Source organism: Cyprinodon variegatus, unplaced genomic scaffold (genome assembly GCF_000732505.1).
Source record: "Cyprinodon variegatus isolate N-32 unplaced genomic scaffold, C_variegatus-1.0 Scaffold721, whole genome shotgun sequence".
Classification (NCBI taxonomy): Eukaryota; Metazoa; Chordata; class Actinopteri; order Cyprinodontiformes; family Cyprinodontidae; genus Cyprinodon; species Cyprinodon variegatus.
This window is the reverse complement of record NW_015151174.1, coordinates 295,834-315,735: the sequence shown is the minus strand read 5'-3', so window position 1 is coordinate 315,735 and position 19,902 is coordinate 295,834. Positions and strand designations below refer to the sequence as shown.

Here is a 19,902-nt window from a genome sequence, read left to right as displayed (position 1 = left end):
TAAAACTACTTTTTACCCACTTATAACAGCAAAGCCAATCTAGCATTGAACACAGGAGAAGCAGAAGCAGCACACGTATCTGGACACACTTTACTGGACGAGCTTCAGGAACATCAAAGATGCTCTTGACGTGCGTCTGACCTTAATGTGTACAAGTATCAAAAATGAAGCAGCAGAAGCTTTTTTGCTGCTTCCGGCACTTGCGGTCTGAACTTGGCATTAGGTATTGGCACAGCAGGCCAGACTTCCTCTCCTACTGATAAAAGAGTTCTTGACCCCCTGAAAGTTTGAAGGAACAGAAACTAGGGTTATAATTAGACCTTTTTCGGAAAAACCAGGGACTAATTATCCTGTTAAGGGAACATGACTGTTCACCTCCAAGAGGAAAATATGTTACAATTAAATAACGGGCAATCAGATTCTGACTTAAACCTTTAGATCTCTCTTAGAAGGCTGCAGATGAAGAACGTTTGTACTTTTTCAGTAGTCCAGTGAGTACAAATTAAGAAAGGAATTGTAGTGGCCTAACCTGAACCAAGAACTACATTTCAAACACAATTTATGTGGTCATTTAGGGGAAGGGGTTTACACCTAATTGAAGAAAATGTGAAGAAAATTGTAGATGTGGTTTGCAAAACCTTATGGGAACAGAATTTATCTTTCTGAAAGGCTGTTATATGTAAATGACAGAACCAGATGTGTCACTGGTGCCTGAGTCATTGATTTAGGAGTTAAGAAGTGAATTTGTTTAAACTGGCTTAAAACATCAATGACTTTGTGATGCGGAAGGAACGGTGTTTAAAATGCATTTCAACGACCATTAAGACTTACATCATGATGCTCAGGGTGTCTTGGTCGTTGCCCACCGCTCACAGCTCTGCCTATCATCTTAAAGCATATTGTACAGACACGAAATCCTCCTTTATTCCCTGCAGGGAGTTTATCAGTCAAGGAAAATATAACATGCCTCTCTGGCACCAAACAGCAGGGGGGGCTGGTTATATTCCAGTCTCGAATCCCCTAACTTGCTTGACCTTGGAACAGTGCCACCAAGGCAAGAAGTAAGAAGGTGATGCTGATGAAGGTTTTCCCCTCACCCAAAGCTGACATCATCACTGATAATCATCAAATCATCTGCGACCTCCCTTTGCATACACTTCTATTTGTATGCAAATCAAGTAGGTATATAGGGTGACATGTGTGGGCGTGGACCTCTGCCTCACAGAGCGATGAAACTACATGTAATGATGATGATGACTGCCAGAACGGGGAGCATCTATCATGGCCCGTTTCAGAAATCGTCTCATGAAATGATAAAGAGCAGTGGAAAGGTTAGGTCCCTAGACAGTTGTGTGTGCATGTTTTTAACTGCTCTGCCAAAAGCAAAGTGAATAAATACCACAAACTGCAAATGCTATACACCTGAAACCTGCTCTGAAAGATCTCTCTTGAGGAAATTCATTTATATTGTTGTCAAACTTTAAATTTCCTATTTGCAAACTTCATATTTAAGTGCATATGTGTGTGTTTATAATGTTTAAGATATTACATTATAGATGGGGAAATGTATTTCTTCCTTTCGATTTGACAGTTTTATCCACAAAACTGAAGAGAGTAATACCTTATGATTCCCTAAGTTTTGCAGCTGGATACAGCTGGAGTTCTGCAAAAGTAATCAAGTCAAATTATTTTACATTTGTGACTTTATAACAAACTGTGATTTATTTTATTTCTTTGTATTTTTTGCATTTAACCCAATCATTAGGAAGCTGCAGGCAACTTTGAGCACCTATGGGTCCTGGTAATGAACAGAGTGGTAAGCTGGGGGGTTTAACCAAGTATTCACAGCCTCCTCTATATGCAATATGATAGAGCAACATAATGGCAAAGAGAGCATTGATCAGAATGTTAGCCTACAGATCCATCACCTTTCAGGAGGAGCTGCAAAAATACAAGATGAATGCCAAAACTTCAGCTTTATTTTATATTTAAGGCTATCAACTACTTTGAATTATCGAGTTCATCAAATCCTAATAACATAGTAAGTTTGCACTTATAATATGACAAACTGAAATATTCTATGAGGCGTAAACATTTTTGAAAAATAACTGTCGTTTTGGGTGGGCTGTTTAATGAAAGCATTTATGAACTGTCCTAAAATACAAAAAGGTTCTTGGCCAAAGCTTCCTGACTACACTGACCACATTAACAAGAGTTATTTAACAGTTTTAGCAATTTTTTTTTTCTTCCAGCATAAGTTGTAGGAAGTTTACACAAAAACATGGAACCTTGGCAACAAATACTTCAACATCAGCTACCTTTGCAGGCGGGTATATTTTTATGGTACAGATTACTTTGTTTAGCCATTAAAACACTTAAAGAAAGTAAACTGAAGGAAAATGTGTTGTGTGAATCATCCTGTTTTCATCTTCAGATTTTGGACCTATAGATATTATAGACATTATATTGATGTCAACATATTTATTTTTGAAAAGCTCAAATGATGATTCTTGATAAAATTGTGCTTTTATCAAGAATTTTATCAAGAAACATGTTCATTATAATTTCTGACTTTTTGTTCCCTCTGAGCTACTGGAGATCTATGGAGGGCCAACTCTGACATAAATAAATAAACGTTCAATAAAGACATAGGCATACAATTAAATGGGCAAAAAATACTTTAAGTAAATAAATGTTAGCAGTAATTAAATTATCCAATAATAAATATTCCATCCATCCATCGTTTTCCTTTTATCCGGGCTCGCGAGGGTTGCAGCTTCAGTAGGGAAGCTGTATATACGTTTTTACTGTGTTAATTTCTCCCAACCTATTTACTTCTCCTTTTCTGTATGCATTTTTGCATCATTATGCAAATGAGGAGCAGGTTTTCTTAAGGGGACGGCTTCTGACTTGATTGGTTAAACTGCATAGCACCTATGTGCTACCAGGCCACCCACAGTCCCAACAAGGATGGCTATCTAGCATGAGGTCATTAGATAGTTGAGCTGAGGAATTTAGTACCTTTATTTTAAAAATTGATCAAATCCCTGACTTTGTTTTTTATGTGGATGCACTGACTGCATACATGGACAACTTTAGTTGTATGTCATCCTCGATCTTCCCAAACAGAAACAGCAGCTTCTACTTCAGGAACATGAATTCAGCAGAAGCAAACTCAGTCTCCATCTCTAATGCTCTTATGGGGAATAATCCCAAACTAGTTTCTAATAAACATTGATTCCAAGTTTAAAATATTCTGGCACATCTCTAGAATTTCTAATTTATTCCATAACCACCTGCTGAGTGGTCAATGCCCGTCTCACTCATTATAAATTGTAAAACATAGTGATAACAGCATCATGCTGAGGGTGATAGGGAAACATGGAAGCTGATCAAAGCTGATGGGAGGATGAGCGGACCTTGATAAAGAGCAATTTACTGAAGAAAACTACAAAAGACTGTGACTGGTGTTGAGCTCTGCTGAAGATGAGTTGGAGCAAACATCTGTCTCTAGGTAAGCAAAGCTGATAGAGATATAGGCCTACCTCCAAATACCTGCAGTTTGATTAACAGCATTATTCCTATTCTATTGGATAAAAACATGTAAAACAATCTATTGTTAAATGGCTGTGAAGAATCTTTACAAGCTTCTACTGAACTAGTCCTAACAGCATCTTGCACATACAACATAAAAAAACACATTTCATGTGCTCTCTAAAAAGTATTTATCATTTTGTCCACAAACCCAATTACATGTGATTTTTAAATGTGTGACATTTATGCATATGCTACATGCAATTTTGGAGTAGCTTACTTGGATTTCTTGTAGTTTCCTGGCAACGGCTCAGAGACTTTACAAGCTGTACAACTTGAGTTTTTTTTTAGGATTAGCAACAACAAAAGAAATCCATCAAGTAAGTGGCACCTACTAAGGTTCTGGGAGGTGGATTTAAGAGACCCTGCTCACATTTTGCCCTCTTTGCAAGAAGACTGGGGGCCTCACAGATCTTTAACCCAGTTCAAACTCAGGTTATTCATTCATTACATCTCGCACTGACCCAGGCATATTTGGAGCATTTTTTATTTGAGGCCCTGGAGAAGCTGTACATTTGGCAGAGGGGGAGGTAACATTCTTTTACCGCTGCTGAGAGAGTCAGCTGGAATGACATTAGGTCTGGTGAAACATTAACAAAACCTGCCTTTTCATAATTATAACACAAGCAGGTTGAGCAGGGCAAACACATGACCATTACAAGGATGCCTTGATGTTATTGGAATTATATCTTGCACAAAATGTCAGCCTTTTCTTGTATTACAACCTTAAACATTCAGGAGGATTTAAATGAAAAGTTTACTTTGGATTACAGCAGTCAAAGGCTTCTGAGGAGCTACAGTGAAATGATAAACCGCTTGTGAACCGACCCCAGAACAGCCCTTATTAAAGCCCTCATTGTCGGCTGTTTGTTCCAGGTCACTTTGTTTCACTACACTTGAAAGGGGCGGTAAAAATCCCTGCGAGAGAAGGGAAACCCTGCCTCCGTTTAAGCCTGAATGCAGCCAGTTCGCTAAGCAGGAATCAGAGGGACAGCTCTGTTTTTCTAGGTCATCATGTGTCCCTGAAATATACACCTCCCTACCCAGAGGGAGGGAGAGAAGGATGCAAGCAGACCCTGACACCTGAATACACAGGATTTGTATTTAATAAGAAAGTACACTCCTTAAAATAAAAATCAGCTTGCAGTTAAGTTTCCAAAAGGTATGCTAAATAGTGAGATATAATACTAGTCTCCATCACACATATTTTTTGCTTGAACATAGAGAAGGTCAACCTTTGGCTTTTAGATGACTTTTTTCTGATTACACTTAATAGCCTCTGCAACAGCAGGAAATACTTGCCTTTCAAATTGCAGCAATTCAGTTCTTCTGGTAAAGTATCTGCATTCCATTCAGAGTATCTGTCTATGGAAGAGGATTAGGGCCACTGAAAAAAAAAAAGTTAACTGATTTTTTTTTTTCAGTTTAATATGGAAAAAAGTCAGAATTCTGACTTTAATCTCAGAATTCTGACAGCTTACAAATATGTTAGCATCAAGCCATAGCCATGTCTGTTTTAGAGACTAGCTCTCTTGTTTTAATGAACCTTTGCTTCTCCATTAATGGGGGGACCCATTAAGCACGTAAAAAGTTGCCTAATTCTGTAATTTTCCACCACTGTGTTACTGGCCTTCTCAAACAACTTACATCTTTGTCAGTGAAGCTAGATGCTCCAACATCCCTTCCTTCATGGTGCCCATCTACATTAAGATCCAAAATTCTGAGAAAAAAGTCAGAATTCTGAGATTAAAGTCAGAATTCTGTGAAAATTTTTATTTTTTTTCCAGTGGCCCTATTCCTCTTCCGTATCTGTCAGTATGGAACTAAAGTAAGATAGGAAAAAACAATCACACATTCAAAACAATGTAATATTACTATGTCTTATTGATATTATCCATTTATAAAATTCTAACTATATTTTTTCATTCACTGGAAGAATTTCTTTATTTTTGTATTCAAAAGAAATGTTTTGAGCTTTTAACAAGTTTTATATATTTTTATATGTTCTTGTGAAAAGCAGATGTCTTTCATTCTCAATCATAGCTTCTCTAATATGATTTTAGATGCTTGATATCATCGACCCAGTGCTGACTTATTGTCACACGATCTGCATTTTTCCTTCCATCTGCTTGCTTCTGTAGAAGAGTTCAACTTTCTTGTACACATTTGTTGTCTCTTTTACAGCAACCAAACAAGCCAGTGAAATGAAGTTGGTGCTCTGTGTGTGTTGTATTTTTTTCAGCTATTGGCACAGAGTTAAAGGTTTTAATCGTGGCCCACCGTGACTCAGATGGAGGTGAATGTCAGGAGGGAGATTTTCAGGATTTCCTGATTTCCCTGAGCTTCTCCTGTCTCACTTTCTAAAGAGATCTTGAAAATGTGGTGGATGATTTCCATCAGAGCGAGGAGTGATGACCATTAAGTCTGCATAGGACTGGCCTGCATAAAGGGAATGCAGAGAAGGAGGTGGGATGGAGAAAAGCATGAATTCAGAGAATAAGAAGTTTCATTATGATAGGTGTACGAAATTAAACACTAATTAGTTAGCATGCGAATATAATGAGGAACCATCACTTTTCAAAAATGGAAGAAATAAAATTTTTGTGAAGATGCTTCTTTCCAAATGTTCCCTCTTTGTTATGCTCATGATCAGGACCAAAGAAAAACTGCTTTTAATGTCTAAGCCAAAAAAAAATGACAAATTGCATAAGTGTTTTGACCTTCCCATCTTCTTTCCACCACAAGTGCAACTTCAACTTTTCAGTATCAAATAACATGTTTGTAGAGAACTCAGACCATTGACCTACAGTTTTGATTGGTCTGCAAAGCTCGGTCTCTGGTCTAAACCAAACTGGACCAATCACAGCATTGCAGGGGATTCATAACAGAGCTTTCTCTAACAACAGTCCAGATGAAAGCTACAACTGAGCAATGTCCCAAAAATGACTCCATGTGTCTAAGGTGTGTATCTGACATGCAGAGAGAATTCAGTCATTTGGTTAAGGTGTGTTAGAGGAACTGCTTTTAAAATTTGGAGTCTGGGAGCTCTAGAGATCTGGACTTGGCCCCCCCTGTTCTACCAAAATAGTGCAGCCCCTGTTCTACCAAAATAGTGCAGCATGCTATTGTGTGATGACAGCTCCACCTACTGGTGGGAAGTTTGCATGCAAGCCACAGGCTCCTGAAAGCGGATAGTGATACAGGGACTCATTTTCTAAAAGAAAGCTTCCCCCAAAGATGTAATTCCCTTGATCAATATTCCCAGACACCCCTGATCTCCTATATACATTGAAGAAATGTATTTTAAAAAGTGACAATAAGAATCAGTTAATTCTTTATTCAAGGAAACCTAAGGCACACTAATGTCTAAGAGTTTAGGAGTAAACACATATTTAAGCTTTATATAATAAGAACAAAAAAAATTCGAGATAAAATGATGAAGGCTTTATTGGCTGTTAATGTGTTGTGAAAATGAAACAAAATGTTGGATTTATTTATGTTCATATTCATATATATATATATATATATTTCAATACTAAATACCATGTATATATTTTCATTTAACGGTGAAAACTAATATTAATAGAGCCACTATATGACAAAATATAAGCTACAGTGTTGGAAATATTTTCGTTCCCCTTGAGATTTTTTAAATTAATTCAAGCATAAAAATCATATTCCATGTTAATAACATTTTAGACGTCATAGCTTGAAAATACAGTTGAAAAAAGATTGACACACAAAATCAGACTAAACTTTATGAGCAGTTTTGGATCATTTCTTCCATATGAACTGTTGTGAGAAAGGCGGGATACTAAATTGAGTCCTCTGAGCTTTTTCAGCTCTGCCCACAAACTCTCTGCAGGACTTGGGCTTTGTGAGGTCCATCAGATTTTAACTTCAGCTTCAACTTCCAACATTTTAATGTAATGTTCTCTCTGAATTAAGTTGTCTAACATAAGGTGGACCAGTTCCTCCAGGAACAAATTATCTCCCTGCTTCACAGTTGGGATAAAGTTCTTAGATTGTCAAGTTTCTTTCCTTTTCACCCAAACGTCAGTCATTCCGGGTAGACATTTTAATAAGTTTTATTAGACAATGTAATGGTGAATTAGTGGTTTTAATTAAGCAGTCTTAGTGGTGGTTCACATCCTAAGGTGTAAAGGTTGGACTCTCTGACTGTCATGCAGGCAGTATAGATTTAAACCCTGCACAGGGCAGCAGGAAAGACATATAGCAAAATGTTTGCAGCAAGAAGAACAAAAAGGCATTTTGCAAATGTCTCCAAATTCATTTTCAAGCAGCATTTCTGGCTATTTATGTTGCAGATGGATTAAAGACCTCGTCCTCTAAGAAGCCCAAACCAGAACAGAACCTTTAAACAGGATATTGACACAACTTCATAAAGTGTCTAGTTTTTTATGTTTCCCACCAGAGCCCAGAAATATGGTTACGCACAGAGTCCAAATTACCTAGATTATCAGTCATTGACACTCACTAAAATTAACACAATACTTTGGGAAATTAACATTTTTCCTTTATTCTAACACACGGACTGAGATTTTTCAGCTGCACCACCCAGCCCATCTGTTGATTCAAGTCTTTCTAGGTGTTAGATTCTGAAGTTACACACTTATATTAACACAAGACAGTGTTATTTGTACGGCCTAGGTTACAGCAGATATGTCTTATTTACCTTTCTCCTCTTCTCTCAATGAAAGGCGTAATCTAAATAAAAAAAAATTTTTACAATAGAAAAAACTAACATTATAAATTGATGGAGAGGAATTATGAGATGGTAATATTTCAAGTTCTGCCTTTTTCATCTGGGTTTTTATATATACACAGAAGAAAATATTAGGTTTGGATACATTTCATAGAAATTTAAGTTTTAAACCAATTCTCATGAGGTTGGAGAAACCTTCAGGATTAAGACTAAATCTGGTGCAGATGCTTTTTTCCCAGCCACAAATATATGTGTATATTTATCAAAGTAGCAAGGGCAAAGAATGGGGGCATAAAGGGTAGGGAGAGCAATGATCTACTGAGTGGAGCTTCTCACACGTTATGATTGTCAGATATTCTCATAATTTTTAAATTAGTTTTCTTAGTTTACCTGTTCCATTGTTTCCCTCTCTGCAAACTGCCAGCCTCCATGAAAGAAAATGTTTCCTTATTCTGTATATACAGGCCTAAATTAAAATTCTCTTGTAGCAACTCTTCATAGGATCAGAGCCAATAGGCAATAAAACAATGAGTGTCACTTCCACACAAACTTCTCTGATTTGGACATAGCATCATGTATGTGCTGCATTTACTGTAACTGGCAACAAAAAAAAAAGTATCCTTCCTGCATTAATGTCCAAATATTTGATTTTTTTGTTTTACGGAAGGTCGTTTGATACAAATTTCACATAATTTGTCCTAATTCCCAAACGCAAGCTTTAATTTGTCCTATCTTTTAATTACATTTAAATAGATGTTAAAATATCTATTTCTCTGATTGGTTTTCTACATACAGCATAAATAACGCTTTTGAGTCCAAACCCCATGACTGATTCAACTCAGGAATTATTTCCAGTCTGTTTAAATAGAATTACAAAATAAGTTTGAATATTTAGGTGTAAACTTTCATTTGAAAAGTCATTAAAAAAAATTTTAACGATTCTTTTGTTTTTTTAGAGAACCTGTAAATAGTCAATTTGATACTGGATATTTTATTTGTAAAGAACAGCAGGATAACCAGCACTCAGATTGCTTTGTAAGTATTACAGAAAACATTTTTGACCTCTTGAAGGATTTTATGACCAACTATAACAGTCAAAATATCTTAGTCTTTTCTTGGCAAGTTTCATCTCAGGACAGACTTTGCAATTCTAGGTGTTTATATACATGACCTATGCAAACTGCTTTCTATTTAAATTGGACCAAGCTGATACAGCACAAACAGGGGCAACAGGTACAATGACACAAATGTAAACCAGACAGTTTTTAACAGGTTTTTATTGTATATTTTTGAGTCCTTAGAAAACCTGAAAGAGAAAAAGAAAAATCTGTTAAAAAAAAAAATACTCAAGGTGATAAAGGCAGTTATTACCAAGATGTGGTTTCAGACATGGTTGGCTTATTAACAACTTATTTTCACCATAGTCGATAAGACGGGGAAAAAAGATTATGCATCATTTACCACCGTAGGGGAATTGTAAGAATTGTATGGCATTACTAAAACATACCATAAATTTAGTTCATCCTTCGGATCAGCCGGTTGATCTGGTCCTCCCTGTTGCCAGCGTCGCCTCCCTCCACAAAGTGTGTGGTCTTCTTGTTCATACCACCACGAGGTGAGGACAGCTTAAACGGCCACAGGAAGTTGTTGGCAGACTTGAAGTTCTTGCCGACTGTGTAGATCTCATGAATAAGGTCCTCAATACAGATGATACCGTATTTGCCTGAAGAATAAAACCAACATTTTACTGCTGCCAATATATTTCAGATTACACCTATAAGTACAACTAACTGCCTTTTTCAATTGCAGGTACTGGGGAGATGCAGCAGATAATTTTGAAACCCTTGTTTTTTTTTTTTCTTTGACAATCCCAAATTTACACAAAAAGATTTGGGACAGACCAATATCTTCATTATGTTTAAATGAGTGTGACTGTCTCAATACAAAAGGGGTCGTTAAGATTTCATAAGCAACACAAAACCTATAGCTGGCATGTGGTTTCAGATACAACTGGCTAAATTTGCTGTTTTCTTCTCACCACAGTCGATAAGACGGGGAAAAAAGTGTACATCATTAACCACATTAAGTGCCAGGACCCAACAAGAAAATCTAAGATATTGTAGGGAAATATCTGATACGCAATATTCATTAGCAACAAAAATTAGTAAAGTGTTTATTTGAAGTTGCGTGTGTGGCAAAGAGGCTCATACCAAGGGCTTTATCTATCAGAGCGTTGTCTGTGAGGGCAATGCGCATCTTCTTGACCTTGCCATGGCCACGTTTGTAGATCAGTTCACGCACAGACTTCAGGTTGGGATATCTGAGTGTAATCAGAAAAGTAAATTATTAATGTCAAAAAAACATTGGGAAATATTCATATATTAAACTAATGCGATATACAACTGAAGGTTAGATTAATTGTTAAGCTTTTTAAACCAATAAACCCAACTGTGTACTCCAAGGCATTGGACACAAACTCCTGCAATAATAAAAATGTTGTTTTCTGCTTATTAGTTCAGGTCACAAAACAACACTGCACAGGATATTATATATTACATCAAAACATTTATGAACAGCAGCTTTTTTTAAGCTCTCTTTAGTCAAATCTATTTTTTTTTTAGATATAATTTATAAATCATTCATTGTTTTAAAAGCCATCAGTGAAGTGGTAGAATGTGTAGGAAATCGCACCAATTTGTTTTAACAGTTCAAGTTAGTGGTCTACTTTTGAAGTATAGAGCATTAGCAAAGCCAGATTTCTTACTTTTGCAGAGGTAGATGCATTTGATTTCTAACATGTATGGGTCAAAGATCATTTAAATCTAGGCAATCCAGATGTGCACCTCTAGTTTTCCATGTTCCTGTGCTCATCATCATAAATAAGCCAAAAAAATGCTTTGAGTCATTTGTCAAATCTTAAATCTAAATAGATTCCAATCAGTAACTGCACTTATAATAGAAATACATGCCTCGTGATACACACAGCAGATTTGTGCCACAATTAAGAAAAGTTTTAGACTAAGCTTGATAATCTGAGATTTTAAGGGTTAAATTAAAGTTAAGGATTGGTTGATGTCAAATGTTTGCAAGAGCCGACTGCTCATTAGAGCAATAGCAGAATTTTTAACGAAATACTCATACCGGTAATTAAACCTTGTGAAAACACCTAATCTCAAGTTTGTATAAACAACACTACCCTACTCTTGGATACGTCTGATTTCAAGCCTCATACAAATGGAAATCCTGAATTTTGGTGGCTTGTATTCTTAAGTTAGATCTTTGCATTAACTATGAATTAAGAATAAACAGGTCTTAAAAACATAATGCACCACCGTGCCTGCTGAAGAATCAAGGATCATTCAAAGCAGCCTTTTGACATCCAAGGGAAAATCTTTCCATTCCTCATTTCCCAAAGCACATTTGCAGATTAACTGTTGGGAAATATTTGACTTCTGTGTCATGAAGTACTAACAGAAGCATATTTTTCTTAACTGTTTCTTACTGCTAAAACAAAACAGTCTGAACCAGTAAGGAGTTAAAACAAGATTGCTTGGAATGTGGTTTCAGACAAAACTGGCTTAGTTTCAGAGCATCACCACGGTCGATATGATGGGGAAAAAAGTTCAGCATCATTAACCACATTCCAAAATATATAACTAGATTTAAATAATCAAACACTCTTACCCCCAAGCAATGTAAGGTTCTGCAATCCTGAGCATGTTGATGGAGGCCTTGTTCAGCTTAACGAATACGCCGTTGAAGATCTGGCGGAGACGGAGCAGCTGAAGAACTTTGCGGACCTTGGGTGGGACACCATTGATACTGAGAAGGAAAAGTTGACAGTTAGCATAGAGAGCAACAACTACTTGTACATTACAAAACGCAGCATTAAAAGTGGTTTCAGAAAAGAGTTTGGCTTAAGCAACTATTCTTTCACCATTGTCGATAAGTCGGGGAAAGAAAGTTCATCATTAACCACTTTACTTGACTTAACATGCATTGCTATTTCAAAAAGGCACTCTAAAATACCTGTTGCTGCTGAAGGACCATGAAATAAAGTTTCTTTCAACACAAAGGATTGTTCTCAAAATAATTTCAGTGATAGAATAATTAAAAACAACTATGCCTTAAGCTCTTAAATACAGACATGTTATGGAGATTACTACATTAGTTTTATTTGCAGTAAGGTCAACAGCTCTTAAGTTGACGTTTGATCGTGTTTTTAAACCATTTGAGATTAACAAATCACCCTCAAGTGACCAATAGCCATAGCTATGATATCCCCTTTTTATGCTAGATAAACCAATGGATGGAGCAAATGACCAATTAAAAACAATTACATTGGAAAATAGATTAACAATGACTAGAAAGACTGATTGAGAGCAGCATGGTCAACATAATCAAATAACCAGCGGAAAGATGTATTTTTGTTGGGTTTATATTAAAGATAAAAAATGCACTGAAATGGTATGAATGAAATCCAAAATAGCTGAATTTGTTCAACACCAAAATATTCCCTCAGAACACCTTGGGAATATGGCCATTAAATGCAGGTGGTTCTATTCATATTCCTACAACATAAGGCAAGTTAAATTCAAGGCCAAGACTTTTTTCATCCCTTGAAATAAAACTTTGAGAAAAACTTGACAATAAAAAAAAGAAAACCTGGTTGCGACAAATTTAACCAGATGCTTATTTTATCTAAGCACTACTTTGTGGCCCAGTAGAAATGTTTACAATTTTGAAAAACTTTCCATATAGAAAGAGAGCTAAAAACACACCAATAACATATTTTTAACAACTAATGAATGGAATTCACAAGCTTTGTTTTGATCCCTACTCAAAGTGCATAATAGCTCTGCCATCATTGTAGGCGTACCGCCAAACACTATCTGGAGATTTGGTGCTTTTTTTGACCTCGGAGATGGCTGGTTTTTGACTCTTCTCATGTCTGACTCCATAGCTTTGATTCCCATCATGCAGAGTTTGAATGACTTCTTGCTCAAAATACACCATTCCTCATACACATTAACTGGTACTGTTCTTGGCCATGAAGAAACTTGGCTGGATATTTCCATTTCCCCATATTATTTGAGCATCACCCCATGGTATTTTTGCAACATAAGTTTTTTATTAGTTTTGCTGTCAGCATGGAACTAATGATGGTTCCAGCTAAGCCGTTCAGTAAATGTCAAAAAGTTTTCATTTTTGATATGAATTCCAAAAATAAAATTATTTATGACTTGGGGACAATTTCAAGACATATGAAAGTTTTAAGACATTTTAATACCGATTAAGGCCTTATTTTTATATTGAAGAATTCAATGCCCTTTAAGACTTTTCAGGATCTGCAGGAACCCTGTACAAGGCAGTTTTTTCAACAGATAAAATAATATCAGGCATGGCCTTATGACAAAGTTTAAAATTAATTTACATCTTCCATATTTAAGACTAAAAAATGGAAGGCCAAAGTGTCCTGCTATTACAGATACTTCCGTTTTTCAGCAGAGTCCAAACAATCAAAACAAACACCAGGAGAACATTTTATAAAGGCAGCAATCCATACAGATGTCCACACTGCTCTACATCAGCATCAGGAACAACTTACCCTCTGATTCTGATGACAAAGGCCAGCTTGGGCTCAGGAGGAACATAGTAGTTTCCCACTTTGCGAGCCGTACGAGCCATGCGGATCTCACGCCTGTACATCTGACGGTACTCCTTATGGTACCTTTCGGCCCTCTTGTAGATGAGTTTCCTGGTCTGCCTGCGGGCCTAGATAGAAGAGAGACATGCTGAAACAATTCACAAAGCTACCACCAGATAATACAGAGGTGTTCAAGTCCAGTCCTCAAAAGCTTCCATCCTTTAACTTTTAGATGCACATCCTTTCGCTAGCACACCAGAATCTAAAGCCTCAATCCCCTCATTTAGCTCAGCAGAGGCGTGGTAATGAGCCATTCATTTGATTCAGGTGTGTAAAAATGGTTACATCGAATAGTAGCAGGATAGTAGCTCTTGAGGACTGGACTTGAGCACCGCTGAGAAAATAGAAAATATGAAGTAGCATGATTCTTCAGAGCAAGTTACCTTTTTTTCAGTTAACAATTTCTTGATACGCATGGCCTTCATGGCGGCGTAGGCCTTTCGCCTTTTTAAAAGGCTCTCAGGGACCGCCGGAACCTTTTTTCTGTCAACACAAAAACACAAATAAATTAAATGAGTGTCGATAAAACACCCACGTTGCGCCTAACGTGGCAGCAGCCAAGTAGCGACACATTAGCATCCTTGCAGTGCTAACAAGCTAGCTCAGCTTCTTTACCGGCTTCTATGGAAATTACAATTCTCTACAAATAAACACTAAGAAGGACATTCTGTGAGTTACATCTTTAATTTTGACTGATCTCGCTGGGTTTAGTAAAAACATTTCTGAAGTTATTGTAGCCCAAAATGCAGCCATGTTCTGACTGTTCTGCCGACGACAACTGGCTAATCATAAAACAGCACAAAATACAAGACATCTTCTAGAACTATTTCAGTCATGTAATTGTACAAGACCTAAAAGGCTTGTATATGCCATAAAACACTAAGTAGAGAAAATAAGACGTCTGGATGGGCTTTGATTCTATGACGGAGAAAAACACTCACTCTGCGTCCGCCATTGCGATCACCGAGAAAGAGAACGTTCCATCTACGCATGTGCAAACTAAAGGCTTGGCGGGTTGTCCGCGCGGCTGCCTGACGAAAACAATAACATAAACGGTGTTTTTATTATATTTTAATTATTCTATGTCCGGGGTTCTCTCATTGTGCCTACTTATTTTTCACCAAGCTTGGATTCCCTTAGATTTTATTCTGAAAATGCCGATTATTGTACATTCATGTTGTTCTTGTTTTTGTTTTATGCAGGCATTTCCATGAAATCGATACTATTTTTTATGTACTAATTTTGATTTAAAATTTTGATATTTTTACAGTCTTTATTTTTTTTTTAAAGATGTGAACCTGTTTGCTTCCACTTGCCTTCTTGAACTTCGACTTGTACACACACTGGAATTTTCAAGGCTGTGGGAAAATAAAGGCTATTTTTATCTCTGTTATGAGCAGTGTGTCAGTAATGTGTTTTCAAGATAATTGTGATATGAAGATAATTCATATGCTAATCTTTATAAAATTCATGCTTAAAGTTCACGATTCCATGATATCCTACAAGCTATACTAATGTATCCCCATACCTTCTGCATTAGATTAACGCACGGTCTACTGTGTATATAGTATATAGCTATATAGCCTACTATATATTGCATATAGTATACTGTATGTTATATATTGTATACAGCTATACATATATATATTTATTTATTTATTTTATTTTTATTTTTTTGTCTGCACCATCAACACCAAGTCAAATTGTAAGAGCAAACCTACTTGGCAATAAACTTGATTCTGATAGCAAAGAAACTCATGGAAAATTTCAAACAGGAAAAATACAGCTAAGCAAGAACACTCAAAGGGCTTACCTAATGTTTATTTTAAAACAATAATGTATGGTACCCAAGACTGTTGGGATATTTTGGTGTATCTGCCCGGCAAAAGTTGAAGTAATTGGGAGTTCTGTGCAGGGGCAAAGCTACATGGGGGGCTAGGGCTGGCCATGGCCACCCCTACCATTTATTTCCATTTATACAGATGGTGGCAACAGTAATAATCTCAAGTTGAATATCCAGAACATTAACATTTTTCATATATTAACAATTACTTGACAACAAAAACACTGTGGTTAATTATGCAAATCAATATGCTAACATTAAAATGATAAGTACAAAATTCAAGCAAAAATAGATTTTGTGTTTTATGGGGTAAAGAGAAAATGAAATCATAGATACATAACTATTTCAATAAAAACTTAATCAATTTATGTAGATATTTGTAATTGTAAATATCAATTTTATGCAGAATGATTATTGATAAAAGTAGGAAAGTAAAGACAATGAAAAAGATGTTCACCCAAAACTCAAACCTGAAAGAACTTTATTATGCACTATACCTTTAATTTAGAAAACACAAATGTTTGAATATATGTGTCTATTTGTTAGCAAATGCTGTGGGAAAGTCTAGTTTGTCTTTATTTAGAAAATATGGATGTTTTGCTTGTTAATTTTCCTGTTGGAACAGTGTAGATTGACCGTGAGGTTCTGGTGCCTATCCGCTTTCGGCCACCCCTCAGTGTACATTGGTTATTGCCTGGCCACCCTTATAAATAATTTCTGGCTATGCCTCTGGTTCCTGTCTCTTATACACATCTTGTGTCTATTTGTTAGCAAATCCTGTGGGAAAGTCTAGTTTGTCTTTATTTAGAAAATATGGATGTTTTGCTTGTTAATTTTCCTGTTGGAGCAGTGTAGATTGACCCTGAGGTTCTGGTGCCTAATTTCAGCCACCCCTCAGAGTACATTGGTTATTGCCTGGCCACCCTTATAAATCATTTCTGGCTACGTCTCTGGTTCTGTGTCCTCCTGTGTCCAACTTCTAATTAAAAGTATTCAAGAAAATACGGATGTTTTGCTAATTGCAATTAGTGTAAACTGACCCTAAACTGCTTTTGGCGCCCATAAGTTTTCGACCACTCCTCGGTGCACATTGGTACCTGCCTGGCCGCCCCTTTGAAAATCTTCTCTCTTCGCCACTGCTTCTGAATGGGTTAAAATTATTTTAAAAGCTTCAAAGTGGTGTCAAAGTCTTAAGTTAAATCCAGTTGAGATGCTTCTTGCTTCCCAACTTTTAACATTACATTCATGCTTCAAATGCTTCCATTGTGGCTGAATTAAAGTTACCAAAAAAAAAAGAGAGAGAGAGAGAAATCCAAGCAGCTAGCAGGGAACTGTAAGAATGGTTCATTGCTGTTTTTCCATTAGATTATTCTGCTTAGAGAGAGAAGGATATAAACAATTCTACATTTTCTTTTCATTAGAATGTAAATAAACCTTTATATTTAATTTTATAAATCTTAAAAGACAATTAACATTGATTTAATTTACTGCAATGTATAAAGCTTTAATGCCAGATAAAGCTCAGTGACAGCTGTTGTTGTTTCCAAGGATTGCGCAAACAGGTTAAGGCCCAATCCCAATATACCAGCCTTCTTTATCAGCTTGCTGGGCTTCTTTAAGTCATTTGCTTTAATGCTGCTATCCCAACAGATTAAGACAGAAGAGATCACACTCTCCACCATAGAATTATAGAAGATATGCAGCACCTTGCTGCAAATGCTGGAGGAGCTAAGATTCCTTAGGAAATACAGTCTGCTCTGTCCCATCTTGTAGATGGCTTCAAAGTTATGTCTCAAATCGAGTTTGTTGTCCAGTTGAAAACCAAGGTACTCCTCCACCATCTTTACTTTTCTCCCATGATTTTTTTTTTTTACAGGATTCCTGTTTAAGATCATGTTCCTATTTCCAGGAATCAGAGGGTTCCTGTTTTGTTGGCGTTCAGGTTTAAACGATTGTCTCCACACCATAGCAAAAATGTTCTTGTTTATCTCTGATGCACCTAATGGCTGCAGAGTCATCTGAGTAATTTTGCAGATGGCAGGAATCCATCTTGTACCCCTGTGGTACTCCTTTGCTCTAAATAACAATAGGTTTAATGAAGCAGGTATATGATGGACAATTCATGATGTGGGATATCAGGGCAACAGGTCTATAGTCATTGTTGACTGCTTTTGTAGGCTTTGTATTTGACTTTCTTGGGCATTTTAGTACCTTGTTTGTATCTATTTATAAAAATGATCTTTGGAATGAAAAAAAAAAAAATTTCTAAAGTATAAGCTTATTCAATTCAAAATGTCAGGAATAGCGTTGAGTTCCTGGATGGGGGGAAAAAAAGCTTCCTAGATGGGAAGCGAAAGGTCTTCAAACTTGGAAAAAGAGTCCAGTGGATTGTTTTAATTTTCTTTTATGGAATCTCCTCTTCATCCTTTTACTTGATGTCTTGATTTGGTTATCTCTGAATAAAACATAATATTGGATATATTTTATAATATTAGATGTTATCAGAGGGTAATCATAAAAGGAAACTTGCAATTGCAACATGATTAGAGTTCTATAGTCATTTACTGGGGGAAAATGGGCTCAGTCATATAGATTTAATTATAAATTAGAAAAGATGCTGTCCAGAGGTTAAATTTAATAATTTCTCCTGTATGGGGATTTGATTTTATGTCTGGGAACATGTATATTTAAAATTCTCATACAGAAAACATTATGATATCTTCAGTAAAATAATTAATCCAAACATAATGAAAAAGTTTTATATTCCTAAACTCCATAAGATTTGAATTAGCTAAGCAGGTATTTAAGCCATCTGGTAGTTATGCATTCAAGTAAATCAAATAATCAAGTAATTCAAATGATCAAATCAAATGTTGCAACATTTACATCAAGGAGCTTAATCTTTATCAATAATTGCATTAATGAATCTGTATAATGATAACTGCCAACGTGGATAAATATAGGCCTTGCACTTTGAATGAAAGTAAAACTTTATATAATGAGTGGTTTAGTCTAGTTTATTCTAGTCAGTAGGGGAGACTGCAGATTGCTGCAACACATTTTTCTTTTTGATTGATACACCAACCATTTATTTATACATTAAAGTTACATCTGTCTGCTAAAACCCATTTAAATACGATTACAGGTTGTTCCCCACAATACTCATAAAAAAATTAATCTGTTGCAAAAGACCCTTTCCCACTCAGAGACAGTTGGTACATTCTAGAACTTCACACAAATTCACAATATATATATATATATTTTTTTTTATCTGAATATTATTCGGATTATTTGTATTTTTAATAAAAAAATAAAAGTAATTTAAAGCCAAACTGCAATTTGCATCTATAGACATCCCAAAAGGAAACAATGAAATTTTGAAACTTTTTCGAATACTTTTATTAATGACCCCAAATTAACAAGGCAAAACAGCCTATAGCATTCATTCATAGCCAGTTTTTGGGGGGGGGAGTAAAAAAAAAACAACAAAGTTTTTAAGAGCAGAGAAACCTTAAACATTTCTTTATTTTTCTTAAAAATAAATAAATAAATCCAAATGAAAAGATAACCCCTGCTTGTGTTGCATTTAATAACGCCCGGAAATTACAAATTTTCCTCCTTTTTAATATAATAGCGCGGTTATTATATTTAATTTAATGGGAATTTCTTTTTTCTATAAAAAAATTAAAAAAAAAAAGATCCAGGACTGGATAAGAATCCATCGGGACTAGAACTAAGCCAGGCGGCGCCACTGATGCTCTTCCATTTTCATCTTTTTATTAAAGCAACTTCAAAAACTGGCTGATTTAACATTGTAATCCTGTCATTGGGCCAGCAGAGGGCGCAAACACCTAACCGTATAGTGAAAGCTTTAAAACCATCTCCAGGGTTCCACCAAGACCACCTACCATGTGTCACTGTTTTGATGTGAACCAGAGTCAAAGCAATAAAACATTTTATAATACAACGAATTACAATTTTTTTCAAAAGTTTTGAAATTCCCTACCACTGGACTGAGAATCTATATGACAA

General features: G+C 36.0%; 1 protein-coding gene across 1 annotated transcript; it reads right to left on the bottom strand.

Annotated features, from left to right (window-relative positions):
• Positions 1-9,579: 9,579 nt before the first annotated feature.
• rpl7 (ribosomal protein L7) lies at positions 9,580-15,035 on the bottom strand. Its single transcript, XM_015395035.1, has 7 exons — positions 14,969-15,035; positions 14,411-14,510; positions 13,929-14,095; positions 12,005-12,142; positions 10,531-10,640; positions 9,828-10,043; positions 9,580-9,626 (listed from the first exon to the last, which is right to left on the bottom strand). The coding sequence occupies exons 1-6, from the start codon at positions 14,980-14,982 to the stop codon at positions 9,835-9,837; spliced, it is 738 nt and encodes a 245-aa protein (XP_015250521.1). The 5' UTR covers positions 14,983-15,035; the 3' UTR covers positions 9,580-9,626; positions 9,828-9,834.
• Positions 15,036-19,902: the final 4,867 nt, after the last annotated feature.

Excerpts from the sequence above, each read along its gene's own strand:
- rpl7 (XM_015395035.1), bottom strand. Across the intron at positions 14,096-14,410 it reads AATTGTTAACTGAAAAAAAG|GCCCGCAGGCAGACCAGGAA; the intron begins GTAACTTGCTCT and ends TCTTCTATCTAG. Across the intron at positions 12,143-13,928 it reads TTTGTCATCAGAATCAGAGG|TATCAATGGTGTCCCACCCA; the intron begins GTAAGTTGTTCC and ends TTTCCTTCTCAG.